We start from the raw sequence: 15915 nt of genomic DNA on the forward strand, positions 1-15915 counted from the left end.
CAGTTAATCCAATGATACTTCCGAAACAAACTTAGAATGTTTTGTCCATCTTAAATCTCAAAGCAAAATCTCCACGTGACAGTTTGCATTCCTTTATTCAAAATCACATTGAGGTCCTAATTGTTGAAGAGCGAAAGCACAGACAAATGTAGTCATACGGTAGATGAAGAGCAGAGACAGAAAATCTTATCACAGTCACAGACTGTCATCTCTTTGACTTTATTGCATCAGAACACATCGCCATGTCATGGAAACACCCCCATTCCTTCGGGCATGCAATAAAACAACAAGCAAAAACAATGCACACACCTTCTTTAGACAAGAAGAGAAATGAGCTGAACATGTCTGTAAGAATACTCACACACACACATCTACACAAATGCTGTTAGCAGCGCACTTGTATGAGCTGTGAGTGTGTGTATGTGTGTGTGTATTGACAACAATTCCCGTTTTCTCAAAAGAAATGCCTGGAAAACAGTTGCAGAGGCTCGATTCCTGTCAAAATACAGTACTGAGGATCCTACAGATTGTCCATGGCACAAGGTTTAAGGCCAGAGAGAGTGTGTTGGTGTGTGTCAACTAAAATGAAGATGTGAAGCAGGGTGGAATTAGTGTGTGCCACTTCCAGGCTCATTCTTCCTCCGACAATTTTACGCCTCCAGCTCGAATCCCATTCCAACTTTGTGCCCGCCGCCGTTCACGTTCTTGCCGTCGATCAGAGCTGAGAGTGTGAGCTTCACCCCTGCAGAAAGAAGGAGCCACATTGTAATCTGGTGTGATCTAGCACAAGGAAAGCAGCAGGTGAGGATCCTGACCTGGCCTCATGGTTTGTGTGTATCCAACACCGACCAGACAGGCGCTGTTGACTTTGGCCTGTGAAGAGAAGCATCCCCCTAAGTCCTTTAACCCTGTGCACGAGGCTGTGACAAAGACTTTTTGCTTTCCTTATAACTTAATAGATTAGGATAAGGAACAGCTGGCTCACCGATAGAGATGAGTCTTTGTCCAGCTGGTATTTGGCTCCCACTCCAAAGCGGGTGTTGTTGCTCCCGGCTGTCCAGGCCAGTTGGACCGCCGTCTCCATCTTGCTGTTCACTTTCTGGTAAATGGAGCCAGCAAACTCTGTGCCATCATTACTGAAACAGGAGAAGCCAGACATGAGCGACAACCGTCAATGTCTTGACATTCACAGGGCAGTTTCAATTCAAGAGCTTGACACTGATGTTACAGTGAAGTGCACGCAAGAAAGGTGTGGTGGCCTCAGGATTAATTACAGGTCTCTTTCCAGAAAGTGATAGGCAGGTGTTGTGGAATCATCAAGACTCACACGCTGGTGTGCAGCTGGAAGTCAGCAGCTTTGTATCCCAGAGCGAAGTTGTTCTGGGTAAGAAGGGACTTGGCTGTGTTGAAGGCGATCTGGTATCCAGCTAGCCAGCCTTCGTATCCCAGCACGGCGGTGGCGTGCACGGTGGGACCCGCCATGTCGAAATCCAGGTCGCAACCCATGTTGATGAAGTCGCGCTTGTAGGCCGTCTTCAGTTTGGCGCTCTTCTTCCTGCAGACGCACACAGATTTAAGTTCACACAAATTACACTGCCCAACTCTTTAACATTCACCTTGCGACAGAACAAGGATTCCCTCTCTAAACCTTCAAATCCCTGACAGACTGACTGCGAATCCAGACCCGAGCAAGGCTTCGGTGCGACTTCACATAGAGCTCGGCTCCTCACACTTACCCAGTATTTGGAACGAACGACGTGTCCAAGCCAACCTTCAGTCCCTGAGCCAGCTGCAGACCAGAGGAAACGTTTAGGCAACAGAAACTCCAACATTTCAGATAGGCATTGATGATTATGAGGACAGTTCCGACTGCACCTGGTCCTCCACTGTGATCTCAGTGGTCAGGGTGTTGTCAGTGTTCCACTTGTTGGTGAAGTTCAGGCCAAGCTCCTTCATCTTGTACTTGGTCTCCAGGTGACCACCAGACTTCCCTGAGTCGGTGTTGCTGGTGCCCGAGGTGGCAAACTCCTGGAGGACAAAGACAAGAGGGGTTCAACTGCTGCTGCTTCTCCTCTTCGCTGCAACAGTACAGTCAGGAGGGGTCTTTGCTTGTGAATACAAGTGTGGGGAGGTGAAGGTTCGGAGCCTCATGTGACAGTGACGTTTAGCTGCTGCTGAAGCTTCTACACAACATCAACATTAGGGCTGCACAATCCATTTCCAAAATGTCATCACATGAAACAAAATATGCAGTATGGGTAGTAGCAATTCACAAAAACTGAATGAATATTTTTCTCTGGATTAATTCTCGTTTGTCTTCCTCAACTCTTTGGGCACCAAAACTGCACCATCGTAGGATTTACAAAAGCCCAGCTGCAAATATGGTGCCTGAAGGAGTTGCACCTTTACACATGGCAGGCATCTGTAACTTCAATCTGAGCAACAACTGAATATTTCTATCAACGTTTTGGAGTCACAGGACATTGAAAAACGCCTCCATATATGGTAGGGGAGTGTGAGAGAATGAATTTGACTGACTCAAATTCAAAAGATGGTTCCGCTGTAAACAATATTGATAGTAGTGAGCAGCCATCATCATTGTTGTTGTTGTTGCTGTTGCTTGAGAGATAACTAAGAGTATAACCTGTGTATCCGATAAACATGTGCTTAAGTTATGTAATTCTCATTAGATGAGTGAATTTACTTCCATTCTCTGGGTCCCACTGAAGAGTTTTCTCTTTGACAGCATGCTTCCATCACGAGCCATTTTCAATGTCTGATATTCCTTCAAAAAGAGGTAGCTACAGTTCTGGTATCATTTGGTCCCCGTGGGTCATTGTGCAGCCATAATGTGTGACCTCATTCACACTACACTAGAAGCGCGCGCTTCAGAGTACCAGGCTACAAACCACTCTTACCATCTGACAGCAGCATCCACAGAAGAGGCAGAAAAGAAGAAGAGACAGGAAGTTAGAGGGAATCTCACATGTACATGCGTCACAGGGAAAATATGGAGAGCAGCACCACATTAAGCCGTTTTAGTCGTTTTAAACATTACTGCGGCTGCTGTGATTCATTGTTTGCAGACCTTAATTACAACATCACCAGGGAAACCGTTTTATGGCAACCAGAGGTTGCTGGAGCAAAGTAAATACAGGAGTGGCAGAAGGATGTTGGTAGTCAGATCGGCGCTGGACAGTGGTACTTACAACGCCGCTCTGGGACTTGGTCTTCACATCCAGCTTCAGGATTCCATAACCTTCAGACAACAGAACCTCTATTTAGAAACATCTCTGAGGAAGCTACAAGAGCAGGAAGCAGTGACTCACCAAAGCCCTTGTTGAAGATGTCTTTGGCAGACTTCCCCAAATCCGAGTATGAAGGAGGGACAGCCATGGTGCCTGCACAGACAGAAGCCATTCTCAAACAGGACAGGACTTTAAACAACTAAGCGGGCTGATGCTGATGGACGCAACACAAATGGCAAATGATGATGACAATGCTGAGCTTGGCTGGAGCTGAAGGACACAGTTGTCAAATGAAGCGGACACACAGCAACACAGTGTAGCAGCAGCAGCAGTGACAGAACTAAGATGGAAGTCACAGACGGGCATCACCTCCACCTCAGTAACATTAAAATCACCTTCATATAGAGGACATACAGAGAATGTCCCAACTCAAGTCACATTTGCAGACGGAACTATTGACATCTACATCAACAGATCCAGGCAGCATGGATGTACAGGTCTAAAGATATTGAAATCACCTTTGAATCAGAACAAATTAATAACAAATGCAAAATGAATTGGGAGCAGAAGTGACCCAGTCAGAGGAGTCACAGCTCTCTGCTGCCTCACACCTAAGCTGCAGCAGGTTTGGTAGGTCAGCAGCAGCGAGTGCTGCAAAACACTGCAACACACATTCATCTGGCAGCAGAGCATGTACGTCTCATGGCAGCGCTCTGTTGCTGTGACCTTGGCACCTTTTTATACAGTCTGCTTTGGTTTCATTTATCCTCAAACCTTTGAAAAATAACGACACACATGTCAAATCAAGCTGGTTATGTAGTAGTTATGACTGTAGTGACATGGTTTAATGGTGATGCTTCACAAAACTAAGGCGACAACAGATGATATGTTGTTTCAGCAAAAGCGTGGCCTCAGGACCTGGATGATGTCACACTGCTCTACCACTCACCAGGTCCACTGGCTGCATGACAGCCACAACCTTTGCTCTCTCTCGGCTGAGGTGCAGTTCCTTGTCTTCTCTCTGCCATGTCTTCTCAGACGGCAGCAGAGGAAGAAGGAGGGACACGTGAATATTTGGCAGGTGGTGCTAGGCTGTTTTGACAACACAGAACAGAGGCTCCAACTTCTAAGCCATCAGTCAAGACCTGCATGTGCTACATGGAGCGTGGCAAGATTTTCATGATGGAAAACATATTGACTGGATAAACATCTGTGCGATATAGCATGTGAAACTGGCCAAAAGCGACCATTGACATTATAAAAACAGATCTTTCTACATCAGTATAACAGAAGTCTGAGCAAGGGATGTAAACATGGTGACACAAAGACTCAGTGTTCTCTTCAAAACCCGCTGACACTTTCTCTTAGCTAAGCATTTGATCACTCATCCGTCACCTTCCATCCATCATGTCACTGCAGACTAGTGTGTTACCAACCATAACCCTGCTGCACCGAGTCACCTTCTCCACCATACACACTTCAGTTCTGACCCCAAGCCTACATCCAGCCGTCTCAACACTCCAAATTTAGCCCCCGGCGAACCTGATACAGCCACTCATGTGACAAGAGATTTTTTAAAAGTGTTCCGACTGCAACGGCCCTTATGAAATAGATTGGATTGTCTGCGCTGAAGCACAGTGTTAACATGCCCTCCCCCCTCCCTTCACACATCCTGGCAGCACCTTGATATGGTTAACTGTCAGAAAGAATGGGGAAGCAAATATCTCACTTGTTGTCTTTAACTTCTCAGGGTCAACTTTTAGATTGACTAACTGAATCAGCAGTAATTGTAAGTTATTTCTTCCACAACCCTCAAGTTGGCTTCTTTCAATCAAATCCAAAACCACGATGTTCCCCAACAACAACCACACCTTTCCAGACAAAAAAAACATCAGTTAAACATACTGAGAAGACATACAATGGAGTGTCTGTGTGTCAGTGTGAGATAAGGCCAAGTGCTGTCAAATTACATGCAGCCAATTTATAGCGGCATCAGTGTTTATTCTGCACTCACTATCCAACAGTGCTTTCAGTATGAGGCTAACATATACAAGCACTTGGAAACAACTCATCCTAGTAGTTTCCAACTATGTAAGTTTGAAGTGCTACACTTCAAACTTACATTATGGCAGCTCTCACTACTGTTCTTTTGTTTTTGCTGATAGGGTTAGGGTTACAGTTAGTCCCAGCTAAACCCCTATCAACTGTCTCAACGTGTTCCGCCTTGCCTGCACTCACTCCTTCACCGGCCTAAATCGATGTCCACTACTCTGATTAAAGGCTAAATACTTGTGCTCAACCTCCTCCGTACTGTCACAAAAAGAACAGGACATGAGATTAACATAGCACTATATTGGCACGTCCAAGTAAACCATTAAGAATGCGTACATAGCCATGGGTTGGTAGTAATCTAGAGTATAACTTAACAAATTTGAGCAAACAAATGATACAAAATCAAACAATAAATCAGCTCTGGTTGAGGGACCAACACGTAGTTAAGTGTGCATTAATACAACTGACAGAATCAAGGTCATATTCAGAAGTAATAATTTGTATCAAGGCAAAAGAGTTGCTCAACGCGGTAGGAAGGGGTCTCAAGTGGGAGTGACAGCAGATAACGGATCTGGACATCGTCCGCAGCAGGTTTAATTGATCATAAAGGTGAGTCAAAACATGCAGTGAACAGTCAATATACGTTTACACCTTCGACAAAGAACCAAGCAATGCGAATGTTGCATGAATGTCTTCCAGTCAACAACTATGACCAGGCCTGGACTAGCTTTAAAAAGCAGCTCCGCCAACTTCCACCTTGGACATTAATCTAACTGTATTGTATTTATACATGCTGTAAACGAGATTCACCTCACGGTTAAGGAAGAGTTGTGGTTTCTTACCTTTATTTGCGCGGCGGAGTGAGCTGACTTTCTTTACGCAACTCGCAGCAGTAGAGGATCAGTGAAGGAGAGCGCAGACAGTCTCTGCGCATGCGCCCTTCCAACCGTCGTGGGCGGGGCTGTTGCGTAAATGAAGAATGGTCGTGGTTAATAATTAACTAGGTAAAACGTAGCGTTTCTTCAGAATCTTAAAACAGACACTATTGTACATTTTCTTTCTTTATCTGTATTGAGTCGTTCGACCTCCCCCCACCCCCAATTATTTTGCAACGCAATTTTACAAGGATTTATATACAGTACTTTATATACTCTCTATCATGTTTAAAACTTATTTCTTCAGAAAAACAGTTTTTTCTATATAATATTTTAAATTAGACGTCATTTGTTGTAATTAGTAAAGAAGGTAACAACCTGTGTTTATTTGAATATTCTCTCGTAATTATTGTTATTTTGAAAGTAGGCAGCAGAGATTTGTGGTGGTGAATAGTGCTTGCATTTGTTTGCCTGGCACTGTGGTTTCCCCATAAAGTCCAAAAACATACAAAAGTTAATCAGTTACTCTATACTGTCTGTGTGTACAGTATGTACCCTACGATGGCGTATCAACCTGCCGAGGGTGTCCCCCCCACCAGTTCCCAGAAGTATCATAGATAGCCTACCGCGATTGGTTGTCTGCCGAGTGAATCCCAGAGTTCTGTTCAAGAATATCCACACGGTACAACACTCATCTCTGTGTGATTCCAGGTTAATGAGGTTGGTGCAGCCTCCAAATAAAGTCAGCGTATATTGCGTGAACGAAGAGCTTGGTTCTTTTGAGTTTTATCTCTGCCTCAGGCTAGATCGAGCTAGATGGAGACCTTCATGGGCACTCTGGATAAATCAGTGGCCCATTTCAGAGCACCAGACTGAGACAGAAAGACTATATCCCGAAAATCAATGTGCGTATTGAGAAATACGATTTTTAACCCCACTCATCACAACTTGAGCAGCAAGGGAGTTCACGCAAAGGAACAGATTCACTATAGGTTTTATGTTTAAACACATAATTTTGAGGGTTTACCAAGTGTATTCATAATACACAATAACAAGTAATTCAAATCACTTATAGAAGAAGTGAAACAAAGCCTTAGAAAGTGCTTGATGACTTCCCTCTAGAACTACTGTGACTTTGTTCCACGAACATAAAAGTTATACGCTTGGGTAAGAATAGTCTTGTAGTCTAGATGATGGGAGAAACATTAAAATCTATAAATAGTATGTATCATCATAAAAAATAAAAATCACTAGCCCATGCCTCTGTCCTTAGGAGAGTACAATATTCGTGTCTTTATCAGATAACATTACTTTGGGCAAAGTATGTCTCACACTGTGACAACAGTGACCTGCAATACCCAGATATTAATATTAAGGTCAATCTGACTGTTTTGACGTGGGAATGGATGTAAGTAATTGAATGTTCATACACACACACATTCTTGCATCTATCCTTAGGACTTTTGGAGTTCCCTCAATGACGTCCATGCCATCCCCATCCTCTCACCTTTAACCTTACCACCCTAAACAAATGGGTCTTAACAAACATTAAGCAGCACTGTCAACCAAAATTGAAACTTAAACGAATTATAAAGACATAGACATTTTGTTTTTAACCTTTTGTTTTGACATTGTTAGCAATGTCCTGACATTGCAAATAACCAAATAATTCTCACTACGAGTCGTACGTTATAGTTTCGGTGAACTTGTATTTTTTATTTCGTTTGCATTACTGATGCCACTTCCTCTCGTCAGTTTTAGCATTTCCGGGAAAAACGGAAGCACAACAGAGTTGGCTGCTTGTGCGCTATATCCGAAACGGTCCTTAATATTTTTGAATTCTCCTTAAATCTTTTGACAGTCGAAGTAAACGGTTATCATGGTGAGTAGCCCTATTCTACACTATGCGGTGTTAACGAAATCTTGGCCAGACTAACAAAAACAAGCTGTACGGGGGCTAGCAGCGCTAGCTCCAGCTAACAACAACAACTGCACTGTCATGGCTACGTTAGAGCGAGGACGAGCCTTGTCAACTCAACACAATTGCGGCTCATTATTCAACGTACTGACTTTATTTCGGTTTTCTTCAATAGTTTTCTTTCCACGTCTTCGACCCTCCCATGCCCAGGGGATTTCAGAACCGCTTCTCCACTCAGTACCGATGTTACTCCGTGTCTATGCTGGCTGGTCCGAATGACCGGTCCGATGTCGAGAAAGGAGGCAAAAGTAAGGATTTTTAACTGCTTGTTGTTTGTCTTCATTCAAAAGTATGGGACCACCGTTTGAGTAAATACATGTCACCCCAGGAGGCAGTATGAGATGAAGTAAATTGGAGAATTGGTGTACAAATGATCTGGACCACAATGTGGGTTGCCTTAGGATTGTGGGAGGAAATGAGAAATAGTCATTAATGTCATGTTTTCGGGGTCTTCTGGGCCACATTACTCAAAAGCAGTAAAACACATTCCATCCCATTACTGGCGATGGAATATTAGATTAGATCAGATTAGATTTAGATGTCTTTTATTGGTCCCACAGTGTCAGTCTGCTTCCAAAATGAAAGTTAAGATGGTAACCACTCACAGATGAACGATAATTAACCAATTAATGCCCACTGGCAAATGCATTGTGTTAGGGCTGAATTTGTGTTAGCATTTCAACAATTTTATTATTGTCAGGACCTTAGCATGCTCTTGTTTCTTATTTTAAAATTAGGTGCATATTACTCAGTGTGTATTTGTAGAATATTCATGTTAATGTATAAAGCATGAATTGTGTAAATTAGGCAATAGTGAATAATAATAATAATTAATTTCAATAATACCGTGTTTATACAGCACTTTTTAGAAAGTTGTTCACAAAGTATATTGCAGGCAGAACAAGGAAGAATGTTACACTTGCTCCACCATGAAGGTGGATGGCTAAACAGTGAGTGAACAGCGAGAAAATGTTACATAAATGCAAGCTTATTGAATGAGTTTTTAGCAGACATTTGAAGGTGGTGGTACATGTTGTTTCAGATCTCCTTTGGTAGAAAGGAGGGAGGCCTGACAATTAAAGGCTCTGTCACCTGAGGATTTCAGGGTCCTGTTTGGCTCTTAGGTGGTCAGCATTTCTACAGTGTATTTGGGGGCGAGGGCAAGAAGGGCTTTAAAAGTTATTAATAAAATCTTGAACTCAAATATAAAGTGGACATAGAGCCAGTGCAGAGAGACAAACAGTGGTGTGATGTGCTGCCTTCTCTTAGAGCCAGTTAGAAGGAGCAACTGGACACCATGGCATGTTCCCTTTAGTTTGGTCACCTGTAACCAGTTCTGTGTTTCCATTTCAGTAATTATGCCACCCTCTGCTCTTGACCAGCTAAGTAAGTGTTTGTTACTATTACTGCTTGTTACACACAGAGGCAGTGTGTAAATTAATGTTTCCTTTTGACTCACAGGCAGATTGAACATCACATACCCAATGTTGTTCAAGCTGACCAACAAGAACTCAGACAGAATGACACACTGCGGTGTCCTGGAGTTTGTTGCTGATGAAGGAATCTGTTATCTGCCACATTGGGTGAGTTACCACCATGAAACAATGTGAACAGTTAAAAACCTGTCGTGTTCTGATGTCTCGCATACAAGTGTTTTATTGTTCGGTGTTCTCAGATGATGCAAAATCTGCTGCTGGAAGAAGGTGGTCTAGTCCAGGTTGAAAGTGTGAACCTGATGGTGGCCACCTACTCCAAGTTCCAACCGCAGAGTCCAGATTTTCTGGACATCACAAATCCCAAAGCTGTGTAAGAAACTGCAGTAAATATTATTTGTGTCTACCTGTAGTTTGGCTTTAAAGTCATTGTCTGACCTTCACAGCCTGGAGAACGCTTTGAGGAACTTTGCTTGCTTGACAACTGGTGATGTCATCGCCATCAACTATAATGAAAAGGTGACATTTTTGGATTGGCCTCTTTTCAGATGTGTCTAATCTGTTGGTGTGTTACTGATGCCTGTCTCTGTGCTGCTGTTTCAGATCTATGAGTTGCGGGTTATGGAGACAAAGCCAGATAAAGCTGTGTCCATCATTGAATGTGACATGAATGTACGTCTAATCTAAAGCACCCAGTAGACTAGTTCATCATTCTTTCATTCTTATGATGCTCAGCTGTCAACTGCAGTCTGATGTACATGCTTCTTTGCCACTGATGTGTATTGTGTGTACTCGTACCCAGGTGGATTTTGATGCTCCTTTGGGCTACAAAGAGCCAGAGCGTCGATCTCAACACCAGGAGGAATCAACAGTAGGATTCCAAGTTTTGCTTTATGTGCATTTTTAGTCTGTCAACATTTTCATCGAACACCTCCTTCTCACTATCAGGAAGAAGAAGCGGATCCCAACAGTTATGCTGAAATGGACCTGGGCTTCAGAGTGAGTGGGGACTTCTGCTGAAGCGCTACTGGATTTAGCTACCACTAATGCCTCTGTATCTTGATCAGGCTTTCACTGGGTCTGGGAACCGCTTGGATGGCAAAACAAAGGGGATCGAGCCCAGTCCTGCTCCTTTGAATGCCAGTGACATCAGGAGGTGAGATTCTTAATGCAACCAGAATATTACGCTTGATGAAGTGCACTTTTCAGTCCTTAAATAAGGAGCCGTGCTTATATACTTTTGTTCTTCCAGAGGAATTCCCAACTACGAATTCAAAGTTGGCAGGATCACGTTCATCAGGAATTCAAGGCCGCAGACCAGAAGGATGGCCGACGATGTAAGCCTACCTCTATTAATAATAACATACTGCTATTCTACTACTCATCTGTGAAAGAATCTTTTTGTAAAATGTTCTGTACACTTGAAAACAATGTTCTGATGTAATATAGCCTCCGTTGCTACGGTGATTTTAAATCTGCAGTTTGTGTCACTGAATTAACCAAATCTTCAGATTGACTCAGTTGTTCATGATCTCACTTTAAATGTTTGACAGGATGACGCCATGAAAAGGTTCATTGCCTTCTCTGGACAGGGACAATCACTTCGTAAGAAGGGCAGGAAGCCCTGAAGTGCTGGAGCCGTGTCCTGAGAACAAACACACCCCACATGTATCCTCCGCCTTTGAGTGGTCCTGCTGATTCACAAACTCCAGTTGCTGCAGGGTTGTGGAAGTGAGATTGTATTTGAATATTACGCTGTGGCTCCACAGGAGCTGAGTACTAGATGATGCTGACCACAGTTACAAGGGAGTCGCTGTGGTGTAGCTGTCAAGCATCGGGTTTGGTTGGTTTGCTCTCTTGCTTCTAATCCACTTGAATGACCTTCTAAGATTAATCTTTCTATCCAAACTCCCAATCTTTCCAAGATTTCTTTATGTCCCTGAATAATACAACTCCTCAAGTTGTTTGTGTAATTTGCTAGGTTTATTCTTTTGTTGTTAATTTAAATACAAATAAAGTTTTGCGATAACTGACTGGTTGTGTTTCTTTCAGTTGTGAATTGAGATACTAAGCAGGATTTTTCACACTGAGAAAAGCTTGTACTGGACTGATCCCCAGTGCGATGGAATGAACAGCTACATCTCTGTAAAGAGCCAGTCGATGGTGGTTTCTGCCATCTGATGATATGTGCCACCTGGTCATCTTAGATGGGAAACCAGGAGTGAACAAAGCCAGAGGTGAGGCTGAGGTGGCCCTCCGATTAAACCGTTTGAATCAGGTACACCTAGCTATGATTACAGCGCCCTCTAGTGGATGGTTATGTTCACGAGTTTTAAAAACATAATTCGCTGAGTCTAGGGGTTGAATTGGCACAAATTATGACCTGGACAATGTGGTTGACTTTTCGAATAAGATTAACAATGTCATTATATTGTGATGACATTTTTTTAAATTTATACTCGGACGGCAAGTAAAACCTTAACTTTGGAAAAAAAAATACCCGACTCTGTTTTTTATTTATTTATTTTTATTTTTTTGCGATTGGAAATATTTAAATGCTCGCATTGTGGAATGTGCTCGATGATTCATATTTTGCATTGAATTACTTTTAATTTTGAAGGATAAATGGATCATGACAAAAGCGGAAGTCCGTGGTAAACATGGAGCGTTCCAGAGACAGGCAGTGGAGGGTAAATGCACCTCATCTATTTGTTACTCTAGGGCGACTGTTATAATTTGACGCGATGTTCGACAAAATATTGGTTTTAAGAGTTTTGTGCAATCATCCTGGAATATCGCGTCCTCATGTGGCTATCAGCAGAGTTAGCTGGTGTTGGCTAACCCTTCCCCGAACATGCACGTTAGAACCTTGAGATCTGTGCCCCAAGTGGATATTTCGGTAACTGTTGCTCTAGATCAGGATTGATCGAAGTGGGGTTTAGGTAAAAGCAAAGCCATTTTTCGCTGTGATCACTGTTGTGTTGCAAAATACAAGACTACATGCGGATTACAGGCCGGTTTTTTTTATTAGAATATCTTCCCACAGCGGGGATGCCATCCAATAAATAAGACTTGTAGATGCAGTTTCATCGCCGGTAGATCTGGCGCTAGGCAGGATGGTCTTGTAGATTCCCTCCACTCATGGCTTGTATTTTCTGATCTCCGATTGAAATCTGATTTTTATGATTCAGTGTTTACAACACTAACATGCAACTTGACCATTTAGTTATTAAGTTTGTTATTGAGTTGACTCAGGAAGCTCTTTTGAGTCTGTCTGATAACATGAAAAGCTTGAAAAAAAAAACCCAACCTGACTATCCTAGTGAAATAGATTCAATAATATTGATTGTTTGATATTTAAATAAATAGAAAGAAATTAGTTAAATTAGATTCATATTTTTGTAATTAGATTTAGAGCACCTCTTTTGGCTGATGTCATTGGTCTAAATGACCCTTCCTCGTTTTCCCTGCAGCCGCCACGGACATGTGACAACTACTTGAGTGAATTCAGACACTGCAAAAGCCTCCGAAATCGCTTTCACCACTACTACGTGTTTGGCACCCCTCCTGTCTGCCACCAGTGGAAAGAAGACTACAATAACTGCAGAGCATGGGAGAAATATTCAGACACAAACGCCAAGGTATCTCTAGTGATCACACAAACAATCTAAAAGTTAAGGTGTGATTTGCTGCCAGTTTTCGGGGTACATTACAACTGTATTTAATAAATAATATTTGGGAAAGGATTGTCAGGACGTTTTAACATGAATTTTATTTTGTGTTTCAGGAGGCATTACAGAGCAGCGAGAAGAACCGAGTGGCTGAGCAGACAAACTTCTCTCCAGTGTGGGAATTAAGGAAAGCTCCACCCAGTGACTGGAACGTTCCTCTTGATGAAAACAACAAGCCATATAACTCATGAACCTGCTATGACTGTCCAACATATTTAATATTCATTGCACAACTTCAACAAAACTATTCTCTGGAACCATCTGTTTGTGACCCATAGGTCATCATGCATTGTTTTAGTGGTCTCATATATATATGAGTAAAATGTTTAGGGAATCAAAATGCCTGTTATATTATTTCAACTCCCAGACTGATTACACAACCACAAGAGTTGAGAATGTGACAGAGCTCATATTTACACAGCAAAAATCCACACCAATACCTGCATGTTTTGGGTCGTCAGGCTATGCATTATGGTGGAGACACTCAAATGAATTTGGGGCTTCAGAGATACTCTCAGAATAAATTGAGACATGAACTATATGGACTGCAGCTAAGAGGCTCTGCCTCACGAATCAGTACGCTGGAGAAGTGGTGAAGAGTGTCTTTCCACCTTCCAGGTGCAACTTATATTCCAAAGGTCTTCTTGTATGTGGTAGCTCCATCTCAGTTGGTATCTTTCCAGTTGAGGAAGTCTGACACAGATTTTGGTCTGTCAATGATCCATCTCATTTTGGAAGCAGCAAGTTTAATATTTTTAAAAAGAGAAACTAATCCCATCGGTAACACCTTTTTAATTGGAGAATTTCATCATTTCAATCATTTCATATTTTGACAAAATGATGTGACATTACTTTCAGCAGATTCACACAGTTTAATTGATATTGTGGACAATGTCTTTCATGGTAACGGTGATAAGCCGCTCTTCTCAAATTTTGTTGCCGGTCACTGCGTGTAGACTCGAGTGATGTCGTTATATTTCCCATCAGGAGCTTCGTGAATCGTTTTCGGTGGTGTATAGACAGGACCATCCCGAGACAGGGGGAAAAGACTGAGGTCAGGTGTCAGAGCAGCAAGATAGAGCTCCTCCGATTCAATTTTCAGCTCCTCTAGCGCCTCCCTCTGGGCTTCAAGAGCGAGTTCAACTGCCTTCATCTCAGCCATGTGCTGCTCCTGCAGGACAAAGACACAGCAGTCATTTAGAGGGTAGATGTTCGATTCTATAGTTATGTTAAGTCGCAGCTGTCTTGGTCAGAACATGGTCACCTGTTTGTATTTACACCACTTCTTCAGTAGCACAGCTCTCCGTTCACTTTCTTCAAATGACAGCCGGGGTGCAGAGCGCTGTCTAAAACAGTCAAAAGAAAGACTTAAATTAATGCCTGAACATTAAGGAAATTTCATTTTTTAGTTACAGATCTTCCCCTTTAAGTCAAAGCTTGTTTCCTCGCTCAAGGTTTCGCCTACTGTTCTGTACACTGCAGTCAACAAGAGCCCTTATGTTTCACTGGTTTCCTGGCATGCCTCTACTTGCTGGCAATGTACTATTCTGACGTAAACAAAATCAGCCTAAGTGTAAGTAAGTACAATAATACAAGTCTTTACAAGAGTGGTTTTATGTGAAATAATTCTATAATCGGACAAAAATGTTCAGCTGGTCACCTGGTTTCATCCAAACATTTAGTCGGAATAACAAAGTCCTCAATGGGAATAAGCTCTGGAGGGACTCGCTCCAGTCTCTTCAACTTTTTCTTCAGTCGTTCTCTTAAGAGCTGCTCACGTCTGGGGTCCACTTTTTTCTTCTTCTTGGGCTCTGCACTGTGAACACACTCACACGTTTCAGAAACATGGAACACTTGAGGTGTTCCTTGTGAATTTTTACGCTACATCTTGTTCTTTCATCATACCTGAGAGGAGCTGATGTCCTGATAGACATCACAGCAGAGAACCAGGGACTCTGGAGAGTACGCTGGCTTCCTGCAAACATCACACTGAAAGAAGAGTCATTGCACAATGCAAATAGCAAGAACTAAATTGGTTTGATATGTTCTATCTTTTTTTTTTAGACTGGATGTGCTTTATTGGCCCCACAGTGGGGAAATTCCAAATAATCTAAATAATAGTAGCACCTACAAACTAAGACGTTTGTGTGTGGGTTAAGCAAAAATGCACCAGCGAAAGACTTAAAGGTTATTACTCGTTAAAGATAGTAGACTGTAGCTGTAACAATTAAGGTATGGCAGTTGCAATGAAGTGCAGAGGACATTTTCCTTCAACATTTTCATAATTGAATGAACAATGCTATTTGAGAGCCAATATTCGGTTGAAACAATACAGACGACCACATTGGTATTTCAAGTAGAATAACCTTAGTTAGCGGAAGGTGGCTAACATCGTCTAGCATTAATATTTCGCCTTAACACTTACCATAACGGAGCGATGTTTCGGGACAAATCCCCATACAGACACCGGGAAACAACAAAAGACATATTCGTGCTTTGGTATCCCTGTAACTACTAACTCTAACTACGCATCTCTTCATGTGTCCTGTCACTTTCGAGGCTAAGCGGACGCGGAAAGATGACGCTAAGGTTGTGCTA

General features: G+C 42.5%; 4 protein-coding genes across 6 annotated transcripts; 2 read left to right on the forward strand and 2 right to left on the reverse strand.

Annotated features, from left to right (window-relative positions):
• Nucleotides 1-86: 86 nt before the first annotated feature.
• On the reverse strand, nucleotides 87-7181 carry vdac3 (voltage-dependent anion channel 3). Of its 2 annotated transcripts, XM_053870500.1 has the most exons (11): nucleotides 6802-7181; nucleotides 6143-6261; nucleotides 4198-4278; nucleotides 3330-3401; nucleotides 3210-3259; nucleotides 1876-2028; nucleotides 1737-1789; nucleotides 1328-1555; nucleotides 986-1136; nucleotides 816-873; nucleotides 87-742 (listed from the first exon to the last, which is right to left on the reverse strand). In XM_053870500.1, the coding sequence occupies exons 3-11, from the start codon at nucleotides 4274-4276 to the stop codon at nucleotides 651-653; spliced, it is 936 nt and encodes a 311-aa protein (XP_053726475.1). In that variant the 5' UTR covers nucleotides 4277-4278; nucleotides 6143-6261; nucleotides 6802-7181; the 3' UTR covers nucleotides 87-650. The 2 variants fall into 2 exon arrangements, with proteins under 2 accessions (XP_053726475.1, XP_053726477.1); XM_053870502.1 differs by lacking the exon at nucleotides 4198-4278 and having other exon boundaries at nucleotides 6802-7177.
• A 234-nt stretch (nucleotides 7182-7415) lies between these two features.
• ufd1l (ubiquitin recognition factor in ER associated degradation 1) lies at nucleotides 7416-11628 on the forward strand. Of its 2 annotated transcripts, none has more exons than XM_053870498.1 (12): nucleotides 7416-7583; nucleotides 8269-8401; nucleotides 9507-9539; nucleotides 9615-9736; nucleotides 9829-9959; nucleotides 10033-10105; nucleotides 10190-10258; nucleotides 10389-10457; nucleotides 10535-10585; nucleotides 10654-10742; nucleotides 10839-10923; nucleotides 11140-11628. In XM_053870498.1, the coding sequence occupies exons 1-12, from the start codon at nucleotides 7578-7580 to the stop codon at nucleotides 11212-11214; spliced, it is 936 nt and encodes a 311-aa protein (XP_053726473.1). In that variant the 5' UTR covers nucleotides 7416-7577; the 3' UTR covers nucleotides 11215-11628. The 2 variants fall into 2 exon arrangements, with proteins under 2 accessions (XP_053726473.1, XP_053726474.1); XM_053870499.1 differs by lacking the exon at nucleotides 7416-7583 and adding an exon at nucleotides 7929-8057 and having other exon boundaries at nucleotides 11140-11627.
• Nucleotides 11629-12209: 581 nt separating this feature from the next.
• On the forward strand, nucleotides 12210-14876 carry c7h22orf39 (chromosome 7 C22orf39 homolog). The gene is made up of 3 exons (XM_053870504.1): nucleotides 12210-12276; nucleotides 13060-13227; nucleotides 13374-14876. Exons 1-3 carry the CDS (start codon nucleotides 12247-12249, stop codon nucleotides 13506-13508), a joined length of 333 nt encoding a protein of 110 aa, XP_053726479.1. The 5' UTR covers nucleotides 12210-12246; the 3' UTR covers nucleotides 13509-14876.
• Nucleotides 13496-15907, reverse strand: mrpl40 (mitochondrial ribosomal protein L40). Its single transcript, XM_053870503.1, has 5 exons — nucleotides 15743-15907; nucleotides 15223-15306; nucleotides 14978-15133; nucleotides 14582-14663; nucleotides 13496-14488 (listed from the first exon to the last, which is right to left on the reverse strand). The coding sequence occupies exons 1-5, from the start codon at nucleotides 15802-15804 to the stop codon at nucleotides 14261-14263; spliced, it is 612 nt and encodes a 203-aa protein (XP_053726478.1). The 5' UTR covers nucleotides 15805-15907; the 3' UTR covers nucleotides 13496-14260.
• Nucleotides 15908-15915: the final 8 nt, after the last annotated feature.

This window comes from Synchiropus splendidus, chromosome 7, assembly GCF_027744825.2.
Source record: "Synchiropus splendidus isolate RoL2022-P1 chromosome 7, RoL_Sspl_1.0, whole genome shotgun sequence".
Classification (NCBI taxonomy): domain Eukaryota; kingdom Metazoa; phylum Chordata; class Actinopteri; order Syngnathiformes; family Callionymidae; genus Synchiropus; species Synchiropus splendidus.